General features: G+C 32.2%; 1 protein-coding gene and 1 long non-coding RNA gene across 2 annotated transcripts; both read left to right on the forward strand.

Moving 5' to 3' along the window:
* Positions 1 to 10,020: 10,020 nt before the first annotated feature.
* Positions 10,021 to 11,749, forward strand: LOC146930135 (cytochrome P450 94C1-like). The gene has a single exon (XM_085701759.1). It carries the CDS (start codon positions 10,087 to 10,089, stop codon positions 11,653 to 11,655), a length of 1,569 nt encoding a protein of 522 aa, XP_085557885.1. The 5' UTR covers positions 10,021 to 10,086; the 3' UTR covers positions 11,656 to 11,749.
* Positions 11,750 to 16,758: 5,009 nt separating this feature from the next.
* Positions 16,759 to 18,324, forward strand: LOC146930136 (uncharacterized). Its single transcript, XR_015008314.1, has 2 exons — positions 16,759 to 17,015; positions 17,377 to 18,324. It is a non-coding gene; the product is annotated as an uncharacterized LOC146930136 (long non-coding RNA).

Here is an 18,324-nt window from a genome sequence, read left to right on the forward strand (position 1 = left end):
TAAGATATCCACGCAGCATGAACATACACCCACATTTTCTTGAACCCGTTGCTTCATACTTCATTCTTTTTCTCGGTGTTTTGTGATCGCCACTCCTTTCAAACAACAATTGCAACATTGGATTGTTAAAATTGGATATATGTATAACAGCTATAAATCCCTCCCTATTTGCTTGACGACGTACCCAATTAAGCAAGTCATCTCTATCTTTCCATGTAACTTCGCTTGAAAAGAATTGAGTCGTATCAACTTCATTAACATCAAGTGGGGCGACATTGGAGTCAACATATATAATGAAGCTTCTACATGGATGGAAGCTTCATCAATATTTGGTTTGGCTTCAACCTTAGATGGGGTGACTTCTCCAGAATTATCGACAAAAATTGGTTTTGTCTCAACTGGATCATCATCCGCGTTTTCAACCATAACAATAAATAAACAACATATAACTCCTCTCAAAAAAATATAACTATAAATAAACAACTTACTATTGCACTAACAACTTACTGTCGCTGCCCCCCAGCCATCGGCAGTTGCATGTCAGTAAATACGAAAAAAGTACAGTATAATCAACAAATGTTAACCGACTAAAAGATGCATTGTCTGTTTTTTGACGTCAAATATGTGTTGAAACCTTCTAGGATTGTTACTTCAATGATTTTGGAGAAGGATTGTGAAAAGAAAAAAAAATTGATTTGGGGATTTTTTATGGAAGAGGGAGGAAAGGTGATGACAGGGCTGGCCCAAGCTATAGGCTAACTAGGCCTTTGCCTAAGACCTCGATTTTTTAATATTTTTTTACCTATTATATCTAATACCTGATATTTATTTATGAAGCTAGAAATTTTAAGAGAAATAATAAAAGTGGAAAATGATACACCAATTGATATGTTTAATACTTAATTATATTAAAAAAAAAACTAATTCTTTTTCAAATGTGTATACTGCTGCCTTATAAAATAATGCCAACAATTCATATAAATATTGTTGTGTCTGTCAAAAATAAAATTCAAAATTAAAGTTAATAATATCTTATTTAAGATCAACAGTGTGTCCACAAAGATTAAATGGATTTGTTTTGTTGTCGATTGAAAAAAGTTGTTAAACGGAATCGATTACAATAATTTAATGAATGATTTTGCATCCAAAAAAAGTTAGAAAAGTAAAATTTTGAATAAAAATATTACTTTAAAACAAATACTATTAATTTTTTTTTTTGCACAAACTAATAATAACTTAAAAGGTCTCATTTTAGATTTCGCCTTGAGCCTCAGTATGTGTTGGGCCAGCCTTGGGTGATGATGGAATAGTGTGTAGGAGTAGGTTGCTGTTATCAGCAATATCCATCTGCAACGGCAGCTAACTGCTGTTGTATGTTAACCAGCAGCAGCTAGCTGCAATTGCTCACTAAACAGCGGCAGCTAGCTGGCGATGATGTTAGAGTCGTCAATTCATGGTGTTTCTAAGCAAACATTAAAGTGGGAAAAGTAATTTTTTAGGGAAGGAATAATTGGCCCCAAAGCCCATTTATTTTCCTTTCTAAATAAGCCCATTAACTTAAATAAACGAAAAAACTAAAGAAGTCATCTATTGACAAAAAAAAATAGAATTTATAATATAAATTGCTCAAAAATCTGAACATAATATATATTTGAAATTAAATTCTCTATATTTAAAAAAAATTACGGATATATTTAAAGGTTTTAAAAATCTAAAATTAAGGCTTCAAAAAAATCTATAATTAATGTATTTAGAATTTATAGATATTCTCGTTTACAAGGGATTAACTTAACATTTTTTTACATATTTTGATGCTTATATTCTATTAAAAATCATCCAATTGATATAAAAATTTATTAAAAATAACTCTTATAAATTAAAAAAAATTGACGTTGAAAACAATTTCATTAACGAAAGTTTGGCAATAAATCAAATGTCAAGACTGCAGAAATACAAGGCGAAGTTTCCTCGACCCATATGCAATCTAAAATCTTAAGAACATATTTGGCTAAATAATGAGCATATTTTGCGGTTTTTTTCGTTTCTCTCTGCTTTGGCGGTGTGGCTTTGCCTTGTAATTATAATCTGAATACTGTCTGGATTTTGGTGTTTCTTCCATAGCACATCTTGTGCTAGGAAGGCCTTTTTGTTGTGGTAATGCAAATTTCATTTTAGCCTCTTCAAAAAAAATGAGCAGCTTGGTTGGCTTCACGCCTAATATGCGAAAAATTTAAACTACGAAAATTACCCTTAAAACTAATACAATCTCGAATAATAGAGCCAACATAGTTGGAAGATTGTTGGTGAGCATTCAACGCTAAAATCACATTTGAAGCATCTGATTATGCTATAAGATTCAGAAAAGACATGTCTTTTGCAAATTCCAAACCATTCCGCATAGCTAAGGCTTTTGCAACCTCTGAATCTGGTAATGAAAATACTTGCCAAGAACTAGCACCAACAACAACACCTTCATAATCTCTCACAACAACACCAATACCCCACTTATCACCCTCTATCGGACCCGCTGCATCAACATTAAGCTTATAGAAACCACTAAAAGGGGGTGTCCAATGAACATCAGATATTGGCAAAATTGGACCTCCACTTATGGCTTCCACCAACATCTTACTAGCACTCTTAAAATTCACAATAGATCTTTGTGCCTTTTGAATAGTGGCAGCCACATCAACATCAGTCCCCTCAAAACATTTCTTATTTCTAGCACACCATATCTCATAACACAATGTCAGAACATGGACTATAATATCCTCATCGACATCAATAATATTTTCCTCTAACCACTTATGAAAAGGAAGATACCTGGAATCATGCGAATTAAATACCACACCTAAAGAGGAAGCAAACCATATCTGCTTTGACCAATGACACTCCATAAAGAGGTGTGAAATTGTCTCATTATGTTCCCCACAAAGAACACACAATGGATCGCTGCTTATTCCTCTTTTAAACAGATCATTTTTTACTGGTAGTTTTTCATGTATAATCCTCCAAGAAAAGTGGATGTGTTTTTGAATACTTTTAATTTTCCATAATTTTTTCCACACTTGGTGATTATTGTCCTGCATTGAGCTATGTGAGCCATCTGCTTCACGCCTTGCCTTTAAGAAATGGTATGAACTCTTCACAGAAAAAGTAGCTGACTGTGAAGCACCCCACACAAATTCATCTTGCAATCGAGAGAAAGAAATTGGCAATTTAAGAATTTGTTGAGCCTCAAAAGGGAGAAAAGTTTCATTAATTAAAGGAGCATTCCAACATCGAATATCATGGTGAATGAGATCTGAAACAAAACTAATATCACAATTAGGGGGTTTAGGGAACCAAATCTTGTGTCCATTTTGATAAGGAAGCCAATTATCCTCCCATACATTAAAATGAGCTTTGAAGCAATAAAAATATATTTATGATAAGTTGAAATAATTATCTAATGAGAATGAGATATTTACTTTTAAATACAATTAAAAAGATAGTTTGGTCATATTACACATTCAAAATCAATTTTGATTCAAATTATCCAAACCACATCGACTCATAAGAATCACTTTTAAGTAAATGCATCTAAACATAAATCAATTCACATTCAACTCACTTTTAACCAAAATCAACTTTTCAAACTCAATTCTAACAAAATCAATTATCACCGCCATCAAACCAAACACACACTTAGTCTTAATACTGGTCATATATCGGATAGCTCACAGCCACCTTATGCTCCCCTTCCTTCAAGAGGTTTTATTTCTAATTAAAATTGTGAGATCGAACATATTCATATTTATCGAGGGGTCAGACGTCAATCGATATGTGAATCGTATTACAAATCTTAGTCACAATGACTAGCTTGATTTGATAGAATGCTCATCACCTTCATCTTTTTTTTTTGGGTAATAGTCACTTTGATCCCTGAATGTGTAGCAAGTAGTCACAATAGTCCTTCAATGTATCAAAATTTCAAAATAGTCCATGATTGTCCACTTTGTTAGTCAAAATAGTCCCTAAAGCTTAAATAACTCTTTAATACTCACAATAACTCTTTTGATAAGACTAAAATGATAATAAGTAAGTACGTATAAGGACTAATATGACAATAAGTAAACCTATTGAAGGACTAATATGACAATATTAACGAAATATTTTAATATCAATGACTATTTTGACTAACAAAGTGCACAATCAGGGACTATTTTGCTATTTCAATACATTGAGGGACTATTGTGACTACTCGTCACTCATTCAAGGATCAAAGTGACTATTTCCCCTTTTTTTTTAACAAAATTGTTCCTTCATCTTTATTTTTATTGTTTTCTTATAATTGTAGAGGGATTTCTTTCTTTTATCTTGTTCCTTAGTCTTCATTGTAAGTTCTTTCTATTATAAAAGGGACAAAAAAAAGTCGTTAATTTTAACAGTAGAGAAACTAAAACCGATTTCTCTCTTGTTGGATCAAATTCAGATTTTAAAGGCTTTCTACAATTTGATATATTTGGGACCTACACTCTACTTATATGTCGACAGTCGACGAGGCCACAACACACAAGTCTCAATTTTTCATTTTTGAAAAACGAAAGCCTCAATTTATTTGTACTTTTTTTCCTTCTAAACAATTTATTTGTACTTGAAGTCTCAATTTGTATAATAAAATAAAATAAAGCAAAGGAAAAGAAGTTGTCACAAGAACTAAACAATTGAAAACGTGTGGAAAATATTCAAGAAATTAATGTTAAATAAAGAACTATGGTGGTGAATGAATTGCTGAAAATGTCTTGTTTGTGAGCTAAGCAGTCAAGTCATAAACCCAACTAGCCATGTGATGTTGAATAACTCAAAGCCATCTCGAAACAAAAACGGCTTCAAGTTGCATATCACTTTATCTAGCTGACAACGGCTGGCCGCTTTTGTTTTGTGATAATCTTAACACTGTTTCTTGCCATACCCATCACATGGTCCCGTGGCCTATACTCTGCATTTTTCTGAAATACTCATTTTATCCTTTTCACTTAACAATAAATAAAAGAATAATAGTCATTTTGGTCTCTGTAACAAGTATTCATAATAGTCTCTAAATATATCTACATTTCAAAATAGTCATTGACTGTGTACTTTGTTGATAGAAATAGTCTATGACAATAAAATATTTCGTTAATATTGTCATATTAATCTTTCAATATATTTACTTATTATCGTATCAATTGTTATAAGTACTTGTTTATTGTTATTTCAGTTTCTATATGAAAAGAGTTATAGTGAGTATTGAATGATTATTTTAGCGTCAATAACTATTTTGACTAACAGAGTGCATAATCAAAGACTATTTTTAAATCAAATACTATTTTCAAATTTTGATCTATTGAGGGATTATTGTGATTACTTATTACACATTTAAGGACCAAAATAATTATTACCCTAATGAATAAATAAGTGTAGCAAACGGCCGTTTTTTTTTTTTAATATTTGAGATACTATCACTATGATGTACTAGTGTTGAAGACGGATACCAGTATGTTTGTGATAACCTGCATGTTATGATATTGTCTTTTTGTTTTTCATTTCTTTCAAGTAGTTTAGTGAATGAGACTCGCACGTTTATGGAGAAGTTGAGAGTTTTGGGTTCGAACTCTAGTCATTGTATATGCAACTACCAACTAAGTTGTGCTTACGGAAAGTCTTTCCGCTTTTATTGGCAAGGAATGATAGAATGGTATAATAAAAAATAAGGATAATGATTCATCTAACGAAAGGCACAAATACGAAAGCCACGAAATGACAAGCACCGAAGATTAACACAAACACACGGTCATGATTTGTGTGAAAGTTTGTGTTAATAGTTTTTTATTTTTGTGAAATATGACACTGTTGTATTCTTGTTATTCTTGGGAAATTACTTCGTGGCATTTAGCAGTGCTCAAAAAATAATGAAGTGAAGGGTAAAATTAAAAGAGAGAATGTTACACCAAAACATAATTTTTTTAGATAAGGTCAAAACAATGATTTTTCATAGGGTCGAATATTGTTTCTATTGTTGTTGATTGTTCCTCCTATTGTTGTGGATTGTTCTTATTATAATGGGATTTACTTATTTTTTACTAATTATTAAAATGATAAAATAGTCTAAATGAAGGGTAAAATTGAAAAGGTAAAATCTAGCCCAAAAATTGAATGTACTCCCTTTACGAGTCAGGATCTGCTCCATTTGCTTACTTCCTCTAGTTCCCAATTCTTTGTTCAGATGCAAGACATGCAGTTCTCAATGTTGCAGATTTTATGCAGAGTTTAGTATGCAATGTAATCAATTCATGAACAAATAAATCGTGGCGGAGCGATGGGTCTTCACGGCAGCGTCCTCATAACACGACAGAAGGTAGATGGCGCAGTGGTGGAGAATCATGTCGGAGCGACGGGCCTTCATGACGGCTTCCAGGTAACGCAACAAAAGGAAGATGGTGAATCGATGAAGCAAAAGACGTGAAAGGGAGAACAAGTATGGAGAATACGGTCGAGAAGAAGAGGAACAGTGAAACGTTTTTAATCTCAACCGTTGGTATTTTACTCGCCACGTGTCCTGCATCTGAGCAAAGAATTGGGAACCGGAGGAAGTAAGCAACGGGAGCAGATAAATGTATTAAAATTGCAAACACATTTTCGCTACCTCTTTTGTTATAGTAATTTTTTGGCCTAATTAACCAAGACAAATTATATTTGAGGATAAAGTTGACTATCTAAAAACAAATTTGATGATTTGGTGGTAAAGTTAACCAATATTTTCTGCAGGTGGTCAAATACAACGAAATAAAACAAAATATAATTTTAAAATCAATACATTAAATTTAGTTCATAAACACAATAATTTTGTTTATATACAACATAAATTAAAGTAACACCAGCAAAATAAAACTAACGATACCTATTTAATAAAATAATCGAGTTTGATGACACTTTAAAGAGTCAAATTCATATATAAAAAAGATTCATATTTATCTATAATTGACTTTGAATATTTTTTTAATGTAAACAACTAAGTCATTTGCATAAAATGTGACACCTATATTCAAAGTCAATTATAGATAAATGTGTCCTAAAGGGTCTTTTGAGGGTGTTTATTTTCAGGTGTTCCGTCTATATACGGCGCCTTTTGTTTTTAATTTCAGTTTCATCGGTCTCTGTTTGTCTTGAATAGGGATCTAGTTGATTAATAAAATTTGCCGTTAAAAAAAAGTCAATTATAGATAAATGTGTCGCAAAATGCTTTTTTTCTTGTAGGGGGGATCTTATAGATAAATGTGTTACAAGGAAGAAGGGGGCGGCTCAAGCAAGGTTGGAGGACATGTTCAGAATGGTGGAAGAGCATGGTGGGTATTCGTGACTGAATAGGCATGGAAGTGGGGAGCTAGTTTGACGATAACATCATTGGTTAGGTAGGAGATGGTAGTAGTACTATTTCTAGACGGATAAATGTATTGAGGATGTTCCTTTAAGTGTTAGGTTCAGCTGCTTATTTAATCTAGCGGAAAATCCTTTGTGTTCGGTGGCAGAGATGCATCTTTTAGGGTGGGATGATGGAGGAGAGGTGTGGAAGTGGCGAAGAAGGCTGATTGGGTGGGAGGATGAGGATGCCCTTCTTAGGAACTATTGTTTTTTGTTATATAACATTGTTTTGCAAGATGATATCCATGATCGTTGGGTATGGTTACTCGACCCAACCAAAGGCTTCTCAGTCAGGGATGTTTACCACTTACTCAAAGCATCAGATCACATCACTGAGAGGGTTGCCACGACCACTATTTGGCTCAAACATGTCCCCCTAAAAGTTAATCTCTTTGCGTGGTACCTCTTTCACAACCATTTCTTAACAAAGGATAACCTTCTTGTGCGGGGTATCATTCCAGAAGAAACAATCATTTGTGTTGGCAACTGCGGCGTTCAGGAGTCAGCAAATCATCTTTTCATCACTTGCAGTCATTATGGTCAGCTTTGGATGCAAATTCGATGTTGTCTTGGTCTCTCCTTGATAGATCTTATTGTGCTCAGGATCATTTTCACTAGTTTGCTCACTTATGAGGGTTTCCTCAACAAACTCATCCATTTCTAGAACTTATTTGGCGCTCTTGTGCTTGGACGATTTGGAAAGAAAGAAACAATCGGATTTTCAACAACAAAATCTTATCTTTACATCAGTTGCTCGATCAAGTTAAGTTACTTTCTTTTACTTGGCTCAGGGGTAAATCAATCAATTTCATCTACACCTACCATGGGTGGTGGCGACATCCCTTATTTTGTATGGGCGTTTATATGTGATTACTCTTGCATTTTTTGAGGCGGCCTGTTATTGGTCTTGGCTTTGCTGACATTGTACAAACTCTAGCTGGCCTCCTTTTGTCTTGTTAATAAAAATCTCATTTTGGCTTGTTCAAAAAAAATCAAAGTTAAATCAATGTGATTTTTATTTGGATACATTTATATAAAATGAGTTGCATAAAAAATTTGAATGTTAAATCTATTTTATAATCAAAAGTCATAATTTCTATCTTCAAGTATACTCAATTCTAAAGGCAAAATCAATGATACTTGAGAAGAACAAAACATAACCAAATTAATTTTACACAACTACTGCTCCAACAATCTTTAGACTATACTCCCTCTGTCCCTAAGTATACAATCCACATTTATAATAGATACTACTCCCAAATAATATTTAGGATATACATCCTCCATTTCAAATTATAAATCGATTTGGAAAACAAATTATCTTAAATTATAAGTCGTTTTACAATAGTTTTCTTATTATACCCTTAATTATTTATTACTTTATCTTCTTTCAACTCTTTAATTTATCTTTCACATGTCAATTATTAATGATAATTTTCTAAAACAACTCATAATTTCTCTTTTCCATTCAAAATTAATTACATTTCTTAATACAAATAAAATGACGAAAATAACTTATAATTTACGATAAAAAATACTCCCTCCGTTTCAAAATGAGTGTCGCTTTAGGCAATTGCACGTAGATTAAGGAATGGAATGAAATAATCATTAGACATTACACTTTTACTAAACTGCCCTTACTTTATAAGAAAAAGACAAACTTAAAGTTACATTGAAAATTGTGTGAGAGAAAAATTGGAGAGGGTAAAGTTGGAAGAAAGAAAATAAAGTTGTATTGAAAATGTAAAGTGACATTCATTTTGAAACAAATTTTTTTGGCTAAAGCGACACTCATTTTGAAACGGATGGAGTAGTAGTTATTAGATCATATTTTACAAAACTATTTACATTTAATACGAATGAAATAGTAATTACATTTCTTAATACAAATAAAATGACCGAAATAACTTTTAATACGAATAAAATGATCAAAATGTACAATATGTGCAGGGGTCGGGTTCGAACCTCGGACACCCTACTTATTCATCTTTAAGGTGAATTTCTCTAGCCACTGGACTACTTGACAAAAAAGATATACGTATAATTTAATGTAGTAATTATTACTAGATCATCTTTTGCCGTCAAATAAATTTAAAATGAAACATCAAAATCAGCAACACAAAGGCACAGTTATGACATCCTATACAAATCCATTTAGGACACCCTATAGACAGAGCAGCAGAAAGAAGAAAAAACAATAAAAATGCTTAGACCCACCACATACCCCAAAAACAATAGCATCACGTGGGTGAAATTATAGAAAAGAAAAGGTCCCAACCAAACAAAACCTAAGTTTCTCAACAAGCTAGCGATGGTGTCTCAATATTTTTTTGCACGCGTTACTCGTTTCTTTGTATAATTGTCTCTGTCTCAACTATGTATTTTACGTGTCCATTTGTCAACTCTCAACTCTCCACTAAAATCTAAATTCTCCATTGGACTCTCTAAGAATAATAAATCAATACCACTACACTCAATATTATGCTTAATTTAATTTGCCCATTGTATTGTTCAATAAAAGTAATAATAGTGAACCAAACCCATTATATATATCACATGCCATTCCATTCCACATCTACTACATCCACACTTCTACCTACTATCATATTCCCAAACTGCAAAGAAAACATAAAACAAATCGAAATGAGTTTTTATTTTTATCAAGATTCTCTTTCTCTTCAATCTACCATGTCTACAACTTTCACTTTCTTGTTCTTCTCTTTCTCCGTTTTGTTTTCTTTCTTCTCTCTTCTTCTCTTCATCTCAAGAATCAAGCCATGGTGTAATTGCAACACTTGCAAAACTTTCTTAACCATGAGTTGGTCTAATAAATTCTTAAACCTTGTGGATTACTACACACATCTTCTTAAAGAATCACCAACAGGAACAATCCATGTTCATGTCTTAGGTAACACAATAACCTCAAATCCAGAAAACGTGGAGTATATACTCAAAACAAATTTCAACAACTACCCTAAAGGTAAACAATTTTCTACAATCCTTGGTGATCTTCTTGGCCGTGGTATCTTCAACGTTGACGGCCATTCGTGGAAGTTTCAACGAAAAATGGCATCTCTTGAACTCGGTAGCGTAGTAATTCGTTCCTACGCTATGGAACTTGTCATCGAAGAAATCAAAACAAGGTTGCTTCCTCTTATAGCTTCTGTTGCCGAGAAAAAAACCGCGAGTGCTCACACAAAGTCCAAAGCAGACAATACCTCAGAAGACGTTCTTTTGGACATGCAAGACATTCTTAGAAGATTCTCGTTCGACAACATTTGTAAATTCTCGTTTGGATTAGACCCATGTTGTCTTATTCCATCACTTCCTGTTTCAAATCTTGCAAATGCTTTTGATCTCTCTTCAACACTTTCAGCTCAACGAGCATTAACGGCGTCACCGTTAATATGGAAGATGAAACGTTTCTTCAACATTGGGTCAGAGAAGAAGTTGAAAGAAGCAATTAAAATAGTAAACGATTTGGCAAATGAGATGATAAAACAAAGACGAGAAATTGAAAATGGAGTTGACTCACGAAAAGATCTTCTATCTCGTTTTATGGGTGCTTTGAATTCAAATGACGACGAATATTTAAGAGATATTGTTGTTAGTTTTCTGTTAGCGGGTCGTGATACCGTTGCTTCCGCGTTAACCGGTTTTTTTATTTTATTGTCGAAGAACCCGAAAGTGGAGGAAAAAATTCGGGTTGAGTTAGACCGAGTAATGAACCCGGCTCAAGAGTGTGCTACTTTTGAACAAACGCGTGAAATGCATTATCTTAATGGAGCGATTCATGAGAGTATGAGACTTTTTCCACCGGTTCAATTTGATTCAAAGTTTGCTCTTGAGGATGACGTGTTACCTGATGGAACTTTTATAAAAAAGGGGAGTCGGGTCACTTATCACCCGTATGCTATGGGTCGGATGGAGAACATTTGGGGACCCGATTGTTTGGAATTTAAACCCGAGAGATGGTTGAAGGATGGTGTGTTTGTTCCAAAATGTCCTTTTAAGTATCCGGTTTTTCAAGCGGGGTCGAGGGTTTGTTTGGGAAAGGAGTTAGCTATTGTAGAGATGAAATCTGTCGTTGCTTCATTAGTAAAACGGTTTGATGTTCGGGTTGTTGGACCGAACCAAGAGCCGCAGTTTGCACCCGGTTTAACTGCCTCGTTTAGAGGTGGTTTGCCGGTTAAGATTTATGAAAGAACATGATTTTTTAGATTAATTAGGCTAAAATGTTAGGTTGTAATAACTTTATTTAGATTGCAGTGTGAATACTATATGCATATATACTACTTTTGTCTAATCTCACGTTTAAACATTTCTTTATTTCAAACTGTTTTTCGTTTTATCAATGTCATATCAACAATAAACTTCATTCTTTTTTTAGTTGTTGCTTTAAACTTACATACACACTAACAAAATAAAATAAAATTGTTACAATTAAAAATTTTACCCTATTATTCCTCAACAACAAAAAAATTGTACCTTATTATTATCTCATTTCACTTATTTCTCTTTTTAGATATATATTGGAAGGTATTATTGACAAAATGGTAATTATTATTGTATTGAACTTGGAAAAAGGTAATTATAAACAATTTTTTATTCAGAGGGGTTAATTAAAAAGGAATTAAGGATAATTTTACTGATATTTAGTGTCGGAGAGAGTACTTTACCTAATGAAATATATTTTATGATCAACATTGGTATCTTTAAAGTCTTGTTTTTTTACTAGAATATTTAAAGGTCTTCTTAATTAACATGTACTCCATATCTTTTATTATATGACACAACTAAAGATTTTAAGAAAAAAATCTTTTGAAAATAACAATTAACTTTTTAATTTTTAAGCAATTAGATACACCACTATCGATGCAAATTTTCTATATTTGATTTCTTAAAGATTGTGTTAGGGACCCTTATTAGAATTTTCTTAGATTTATTTTCTTAAAAATTATGTATAATCTCATAAGACACTGTATACAAAAAATGCATTTTAATTTAAAAAAATAATAATAAAGAAAAGGGTATTCATTCAATGTCCCCCATCTGATGACATTTTCTTCCCTTTTTTGGATAAGATTTTCTTCCTTTTTTCGATAAGATTTTCTTCTTATTGACTTAACATTGGGGCAGCTTTTGCTTGCTGCAGTTAATGTAGACATGGTACCAATTGACTATTTGGTGAAAGAAATAAATAAGGGTAGTGTCAACTTGTGTTTTTAGGGCACATGTTAAGAAACCTAAAAGAATAAATATTCTCTAAAATTTTGTGAATTTAAATGATTAAAATGTTAAATAGTATTGAATACAATGCACACATTCTAATAAGTGTTTTCTATATTTGAATTTTAACTTGTGTCTTGAGTACACAAGTTAACATTTCCCAATGATAAATAATACTCCATCCGGTCACTATTATAAGCAAAAATTCACTTTTTAGGTTCATTCAATAAATGATGTATGTGGTCTATATATAGATCACATACATCATTTATTGAATGAACCTAAAAAGTCAACTTTTACTTATAATAGTGACAGGAGGGAGTAGAGATAATTTTGTATGGTCAAAGATTAAATTTGTTGTGTTTAGGCACACAAACACAATAAGACATTTTCTTCCAAAATGTTAAATCTTTTTTTATATATATTTTTTTAAAGAAGTTTCTAATTGTGTGTGCATATAAACATTATAGGTTTGATTTTGTGACCTTATGAGAATAACCCATGATGCGAAATTTGAAGGATTCGTACATTTATAGATAGAATAGATTAGTCCACCACGTAAAGTTCAGAGAGTAAGTGAGAGCGACAGGTATGGGGAGAGGAATGAATCAATGGGGGGTAGAGAGAAATCGAATCACGTAAAATAATTGACTCTAATCCTCTTTTTTCTTTCACAAAAATAAAATCAATCCCCTTTTACTACATACACACTCATACATATAGTTATGTAAATACTTTGCTGCAATTTGTAACTTCGTCTAATAGAATAGTGTGTGTTAGAAAGAGTGTTATAAAAAGAGTAATCCTAACATTTTTTCAATTGAAACATTTGATTTGTTGGGATACAAACTAATATCCACAATACTCATTTTTGTTACATCTATAAGTGATTGAACTCACGCGATAAATTTACAAGTAAGAACACTTGATGCTTAAAAGATAAGTGATTCACTGCTAACCAAGTGGTAATTGGTCAATGTGGCTAGTGGATCAATTGAGAGCATCTACGTTCAATTGGAGAACATTAATATTTATGTTCAACTGTATATGCCACATTAATTGATAGACTTTATGCTATTAAAAAAAAATTGATAGACTTTATATATCTTTGGACTGAACTTCAATTTATTAAAGCCTTTTTATCATAAAAACTGAAGAGTAAGAAAAATATAAAAAGAATATCTTATGATTATCAATAGGGAAATGTTAACGAGTGTCCTCGGGGCACTTTTTAAGACCTTTAAAAAGTAACTTTTTTTTGAAAATTAATGTAATCAATGCATTGAAAATTGAAATTTTTAATCTTTTTTATGGAATAATTCCTTCTTTTGGAATGCTTAAAGAGTGCCCCGGAGACACTCGTTAACAAGACCTTATCAATATGATACGAAACAAAACAAAAAATAGATGAGTAGTACTATATATATGAAACAAAACAAAAAGGGGAATTAGTCACTTTAGTCCCTGAATGGGGAACGATTCGTCAATTTAGTCCCTGAATGCAGATAATATGCAAAACAGTCCCTGCATGGTCAATTTCAGGGACTAAAGTGACTAACGAAGTCTACATTCAGGGACTAAATTGACTAACGGAGTCTGCATTCAGGGACTAAATTGACTAACAAAGTCTACATTCAGGGACTATTTTGCAATTTATCTGCATTCAGGGACTAAATTGACGAATCGTTCCCCATTCAGGGACTAAAGTGACTAATTCCCCAAACAAAAAATAGATGAGTAGTACTATAAATATGATCCTCAATTGAGATAGCAAATGGCAAGCTGCAAAATACACGGGGTAGACACGGACTAGTTTTTTTTCTTTTCTTTTTACAGTACTCGTTTTAAATAGCTTAACTAGTATACTATTTTTATTTTTTTTAACTAAAAGCATCTAATTTTAAATATATTTAAGATGTGTCGTATTAAGCTTTAAGCTTAAATGTTCCTAGCTTATATGTTCATTCCATGTGGCCATCATTTTCCTCGTTCCTATCTAATATTTAAAATTTGGATCATGTTAACTTGTGCCCTAAGGGCACATGTTAAGCAATCAAAAGTAGAAACATTCTCTTGAATTTTATGCATTTAATTAATCAAAAGTCAAAAAATTAAATTTAAATGCATTAATTACACCAAATTATTTCCACTTTTGGCTCATTAACTTGTGCCTTAAGGGCACAAGTTAACATTTCCCTTAAAATTTTGATGTTTGTGTGTATGTGTGGCTATAACTATTAACTAGAGGGGGTGGTCAGGAGGGGGAGAGCTGTTTTTTATTTAAAGCTATAATGATGCAAAATGGAACAAAAACAAGACCTACCTTTTGTTTAAATGATAGTTCCTCCGATTTGAATAAGAAATATAATTTCCTCATAATATAAAATATCTAGGAATTCAAAAATATATTGTAGAAGAATTGAAGGATTTAAACAAACTATTTAAATCATTTTCATATTTTCAAAATTAGAAATTATTAATTATAAGTATTTCATTCACATTCTCTACTATATTCTATCAAATAAGGCATGTGATTTGTCTCTTTTCCCTTCCTCACATCTCCCAAAAATCCTCTTATTCTTTTCTTTCCCCTTCAAAACTCTCACCTAAGAGTGATTCAAGTCTCCTACTAATAATTATATATAAAACATAGGAAGTTGGCTTACCACATGGATACAATGGAGACCCTCAATTTTGAGGTCATAAACGGTCTCATATGGACACATCACTTTTTTATATTTTTTTAATAATGGTACCTAATAGGTACAGAACCACTTCAATGGAGACCCTCTAACAAAAGGTCTATATGGATCCCACCAATAACATTAAAAAGCCAATGTAAATTACAATTGAAAAACAATAGTACAATGACAATGATTATTTTAAACAAAAGTAATGTGGGGTCCACTTAACCATTGGAGTCTTAAGTAAGACCCTGGATCCTAGAAGATCCTCAAAAAAAGAATCCACATTAGGATACTTATTAGGTACCAGGTCTTAAATGGTGAAGACCTCACCAATGTAGATGCTCTAAGAAGTTGAGTGATCATGATATGAACACCAGGTTGAGGGTTTTATCCCTAACATACAACAACATATTTATCATTTAAAACAAATAAAATTTGCATCTTAATATATATATATATATATATATATATATATATATATATATATATATATATATATATATATATATATATATATATATATATCAAATACTACTATATCCCAAGAGTGTGATTCTAATACTCTCTAATTTTAATGATAAGCAATGGTTTGATGTTCGGATTGGGGGAATTAGAGAGAAACTTTGTACCATATTCGCACCCATAACTTCATGACTAGAAATAAAGTTAAGCATTAATTGTCTAAAAGTCCTAACTCAACTGGAAAATGTTGAAATTACAAGGTCGGACGTTGTGACCCGTGTTCGAACCCAAAACCTCACAGTTGTGTGTGAGTTTAATTTCAGTAGTTTGCCACTTCATCTAAGATTAAAAAAAATTAAGCATTAATTAAGCTTTAATAAAGTACAAAAAAAAAAATAACGTTTGACATGACGAAATCGGTTTGGTTCAGTGTACTTACAAAGTTTGTAGAAGGGAGAAAAACCAGATTTGAAGTTTTGTCTTTTTTTTTTTTTGTGTTGAATTACCAACTTTGAAGTTTGAAAAGCATGATAAAACGTGCTTCTAATTAGATTATCTTCTAATGTTTGCCCAATCTTGACAAGGTAGCAGCAAATCCTTTGCATTGTTTTCTCTTTTCATATTTTAAAAGTTGTCATGTCATGATTAAAGTTTTCATATATACCAGCGTTGTCGACAACAATTATTTTTATATTATATATCCGATTTAGATGCATATTTTACATATACAATATACTTTTTTAATAAGCAAATTTCTATTGAAAAAGAACAAACTAGCACAAGATATGTAATGCTGCTCCTAAATCGGAATACATTTAATATGATACACAATGAAATGTCACAATTCCCTCCAAAAAAAAAATTCCCTCAAAAAAAATGAAATGTCACAACATTAACTAATGAAACGTCAGATAAGATAAGAAGAGATAAGTTTCAATTATGTGACACCGCCAAACAGCCCCCTACAACACATAACTAGGGACATTAAAACAAAACATCTTGAGTTACCAAACACTAGAAACTTCAAACCTTTTTATTTGGTTTGAGATAAAGAGAGTAGAGAGGCATATAGAAGAGAGAAAGAGAAGAGTAGTTGGATTGTTTGGAAAGAAAAGAAATTAAGAAGAGAGAAGGATTTCATGGACGGATCCATGAATTCATGAAACGGGAGGTCGAGAATTATAACAACTATTTGTAAGACCCTCTTTGTAAGACCAGTAGCTTTTTATTATTGTCAGTTTCTATTTTTAAGTTTTAATCATTAAATTAAAATTTCCTCTTATGTTAACATCATTTATATTTTTGCACTAAGTATCATAAGTTCGTATTACCAAGTATATATGTTTATATCATAACTATTCTTACAATCTTATATATTTAATAACAAAATACCAAATCCTCAACATATATCAATTACACTTATTCAATGTAATATATATTGCAGCATAGTTCATACATATGTTGAATGATTGTTTACAAATATCAAACATTTACTGTACCCGTGCGTCAGCACGGGTATGTTACTAGTTAAATAAGAAAATTATAACGTTTGAAGGTTTCTATTATGGCTTGGCGTATTCTTTAAAATTGGTTGTCGACAAAGGACAATTTAGTGGCACGTGGCATTATTTCTCATGAAAATTAGTTGTGCGCAACTAGATGTGGAGGCATTGAGACTGCTCATCATTTATTCCTCTCTTGCCCCTGTTTCAATTTACTGTGGAGTCTTGTTCGGGCGTGGATTGGTATCTCATCGGCTGATCTGTACCATTTGCAAGACCATGTTATTCAGTTCGTTTATTCTTCTGGTGGCGCGCGAGTTTGGCGTTCTTTTTTGCAGCTTGTTTGGTTATGTTGTGTTTGGGTTCTGTGGAATGCACCATTCACCAACTGTTAGATAAAGTCAAATTACAGTCCTTTTGGTGGATGAAGACTACTAATATTAATAAAACTATGAAGACTATCCTATAATCTTGAAATCCTGCATTAAGGAAATCATGTGACCAAAATCTAACCTATAACTTTGTTGCATCTCATAAATAACTATGGGATTGAAACTATTTTGAAACCTTATATTGTTCATTATAATAATCCATACATACCAAATTAGGTGAACTTTTGAAGACAATATTTGTCATATGCTTGAGAACTTGATGACTTCTCATCGTATCATGTGTTTTAGTGTTTTATGGAGTCTTTTTGCAACTTTATTTTAAGTTTTTAGAGGATTTTAGAGAGTTGCTCATAGTTTTGGTAAAGTTCGGTCATGTAACGAAAATAGTCTTTGTCAGTCATTTCATATCCCTATCCACACAACTATATGTGTCAGTGTCTTTTTGGTGTTATTTGTTAGGTTGATCTGATTAGACGATGATTGGTATATGTTGCGAAGGTATTAGACTTATCACATTAAAGAATTTAAGATCAAATTGTACTTCAGGGAATTCTGTTTCAAGTCACATGACATGATATCATAGGAGAAACTGCTTGGAATGCTGAAGAA

Source organism: Medicago sativa, chromosome 4 (genome assembly GCF_051527215.1).
Source record: "Medicago sativa cultivar Bolivia chromosome 4, Bolivia_mono, whole genome shotgun sequence".
In the NCBI taxonomy this organism is placed as follows: Eukaryota; Viridiplantae; Streptophyta; class Magnoliopsida; order Fabales; family Fabaceae; genus Medicago; species Medicago sativa.

Bases quoted from the DNA above. Each gene is read 5' to 3' on its own strand.
- LOC146930135 (XM_085701759.1), top strand. From the start codon at position 10,087: ATGAGTTTTTATTTTTATCAAGATTCTCTTTCTCTTCAATCTACCATG.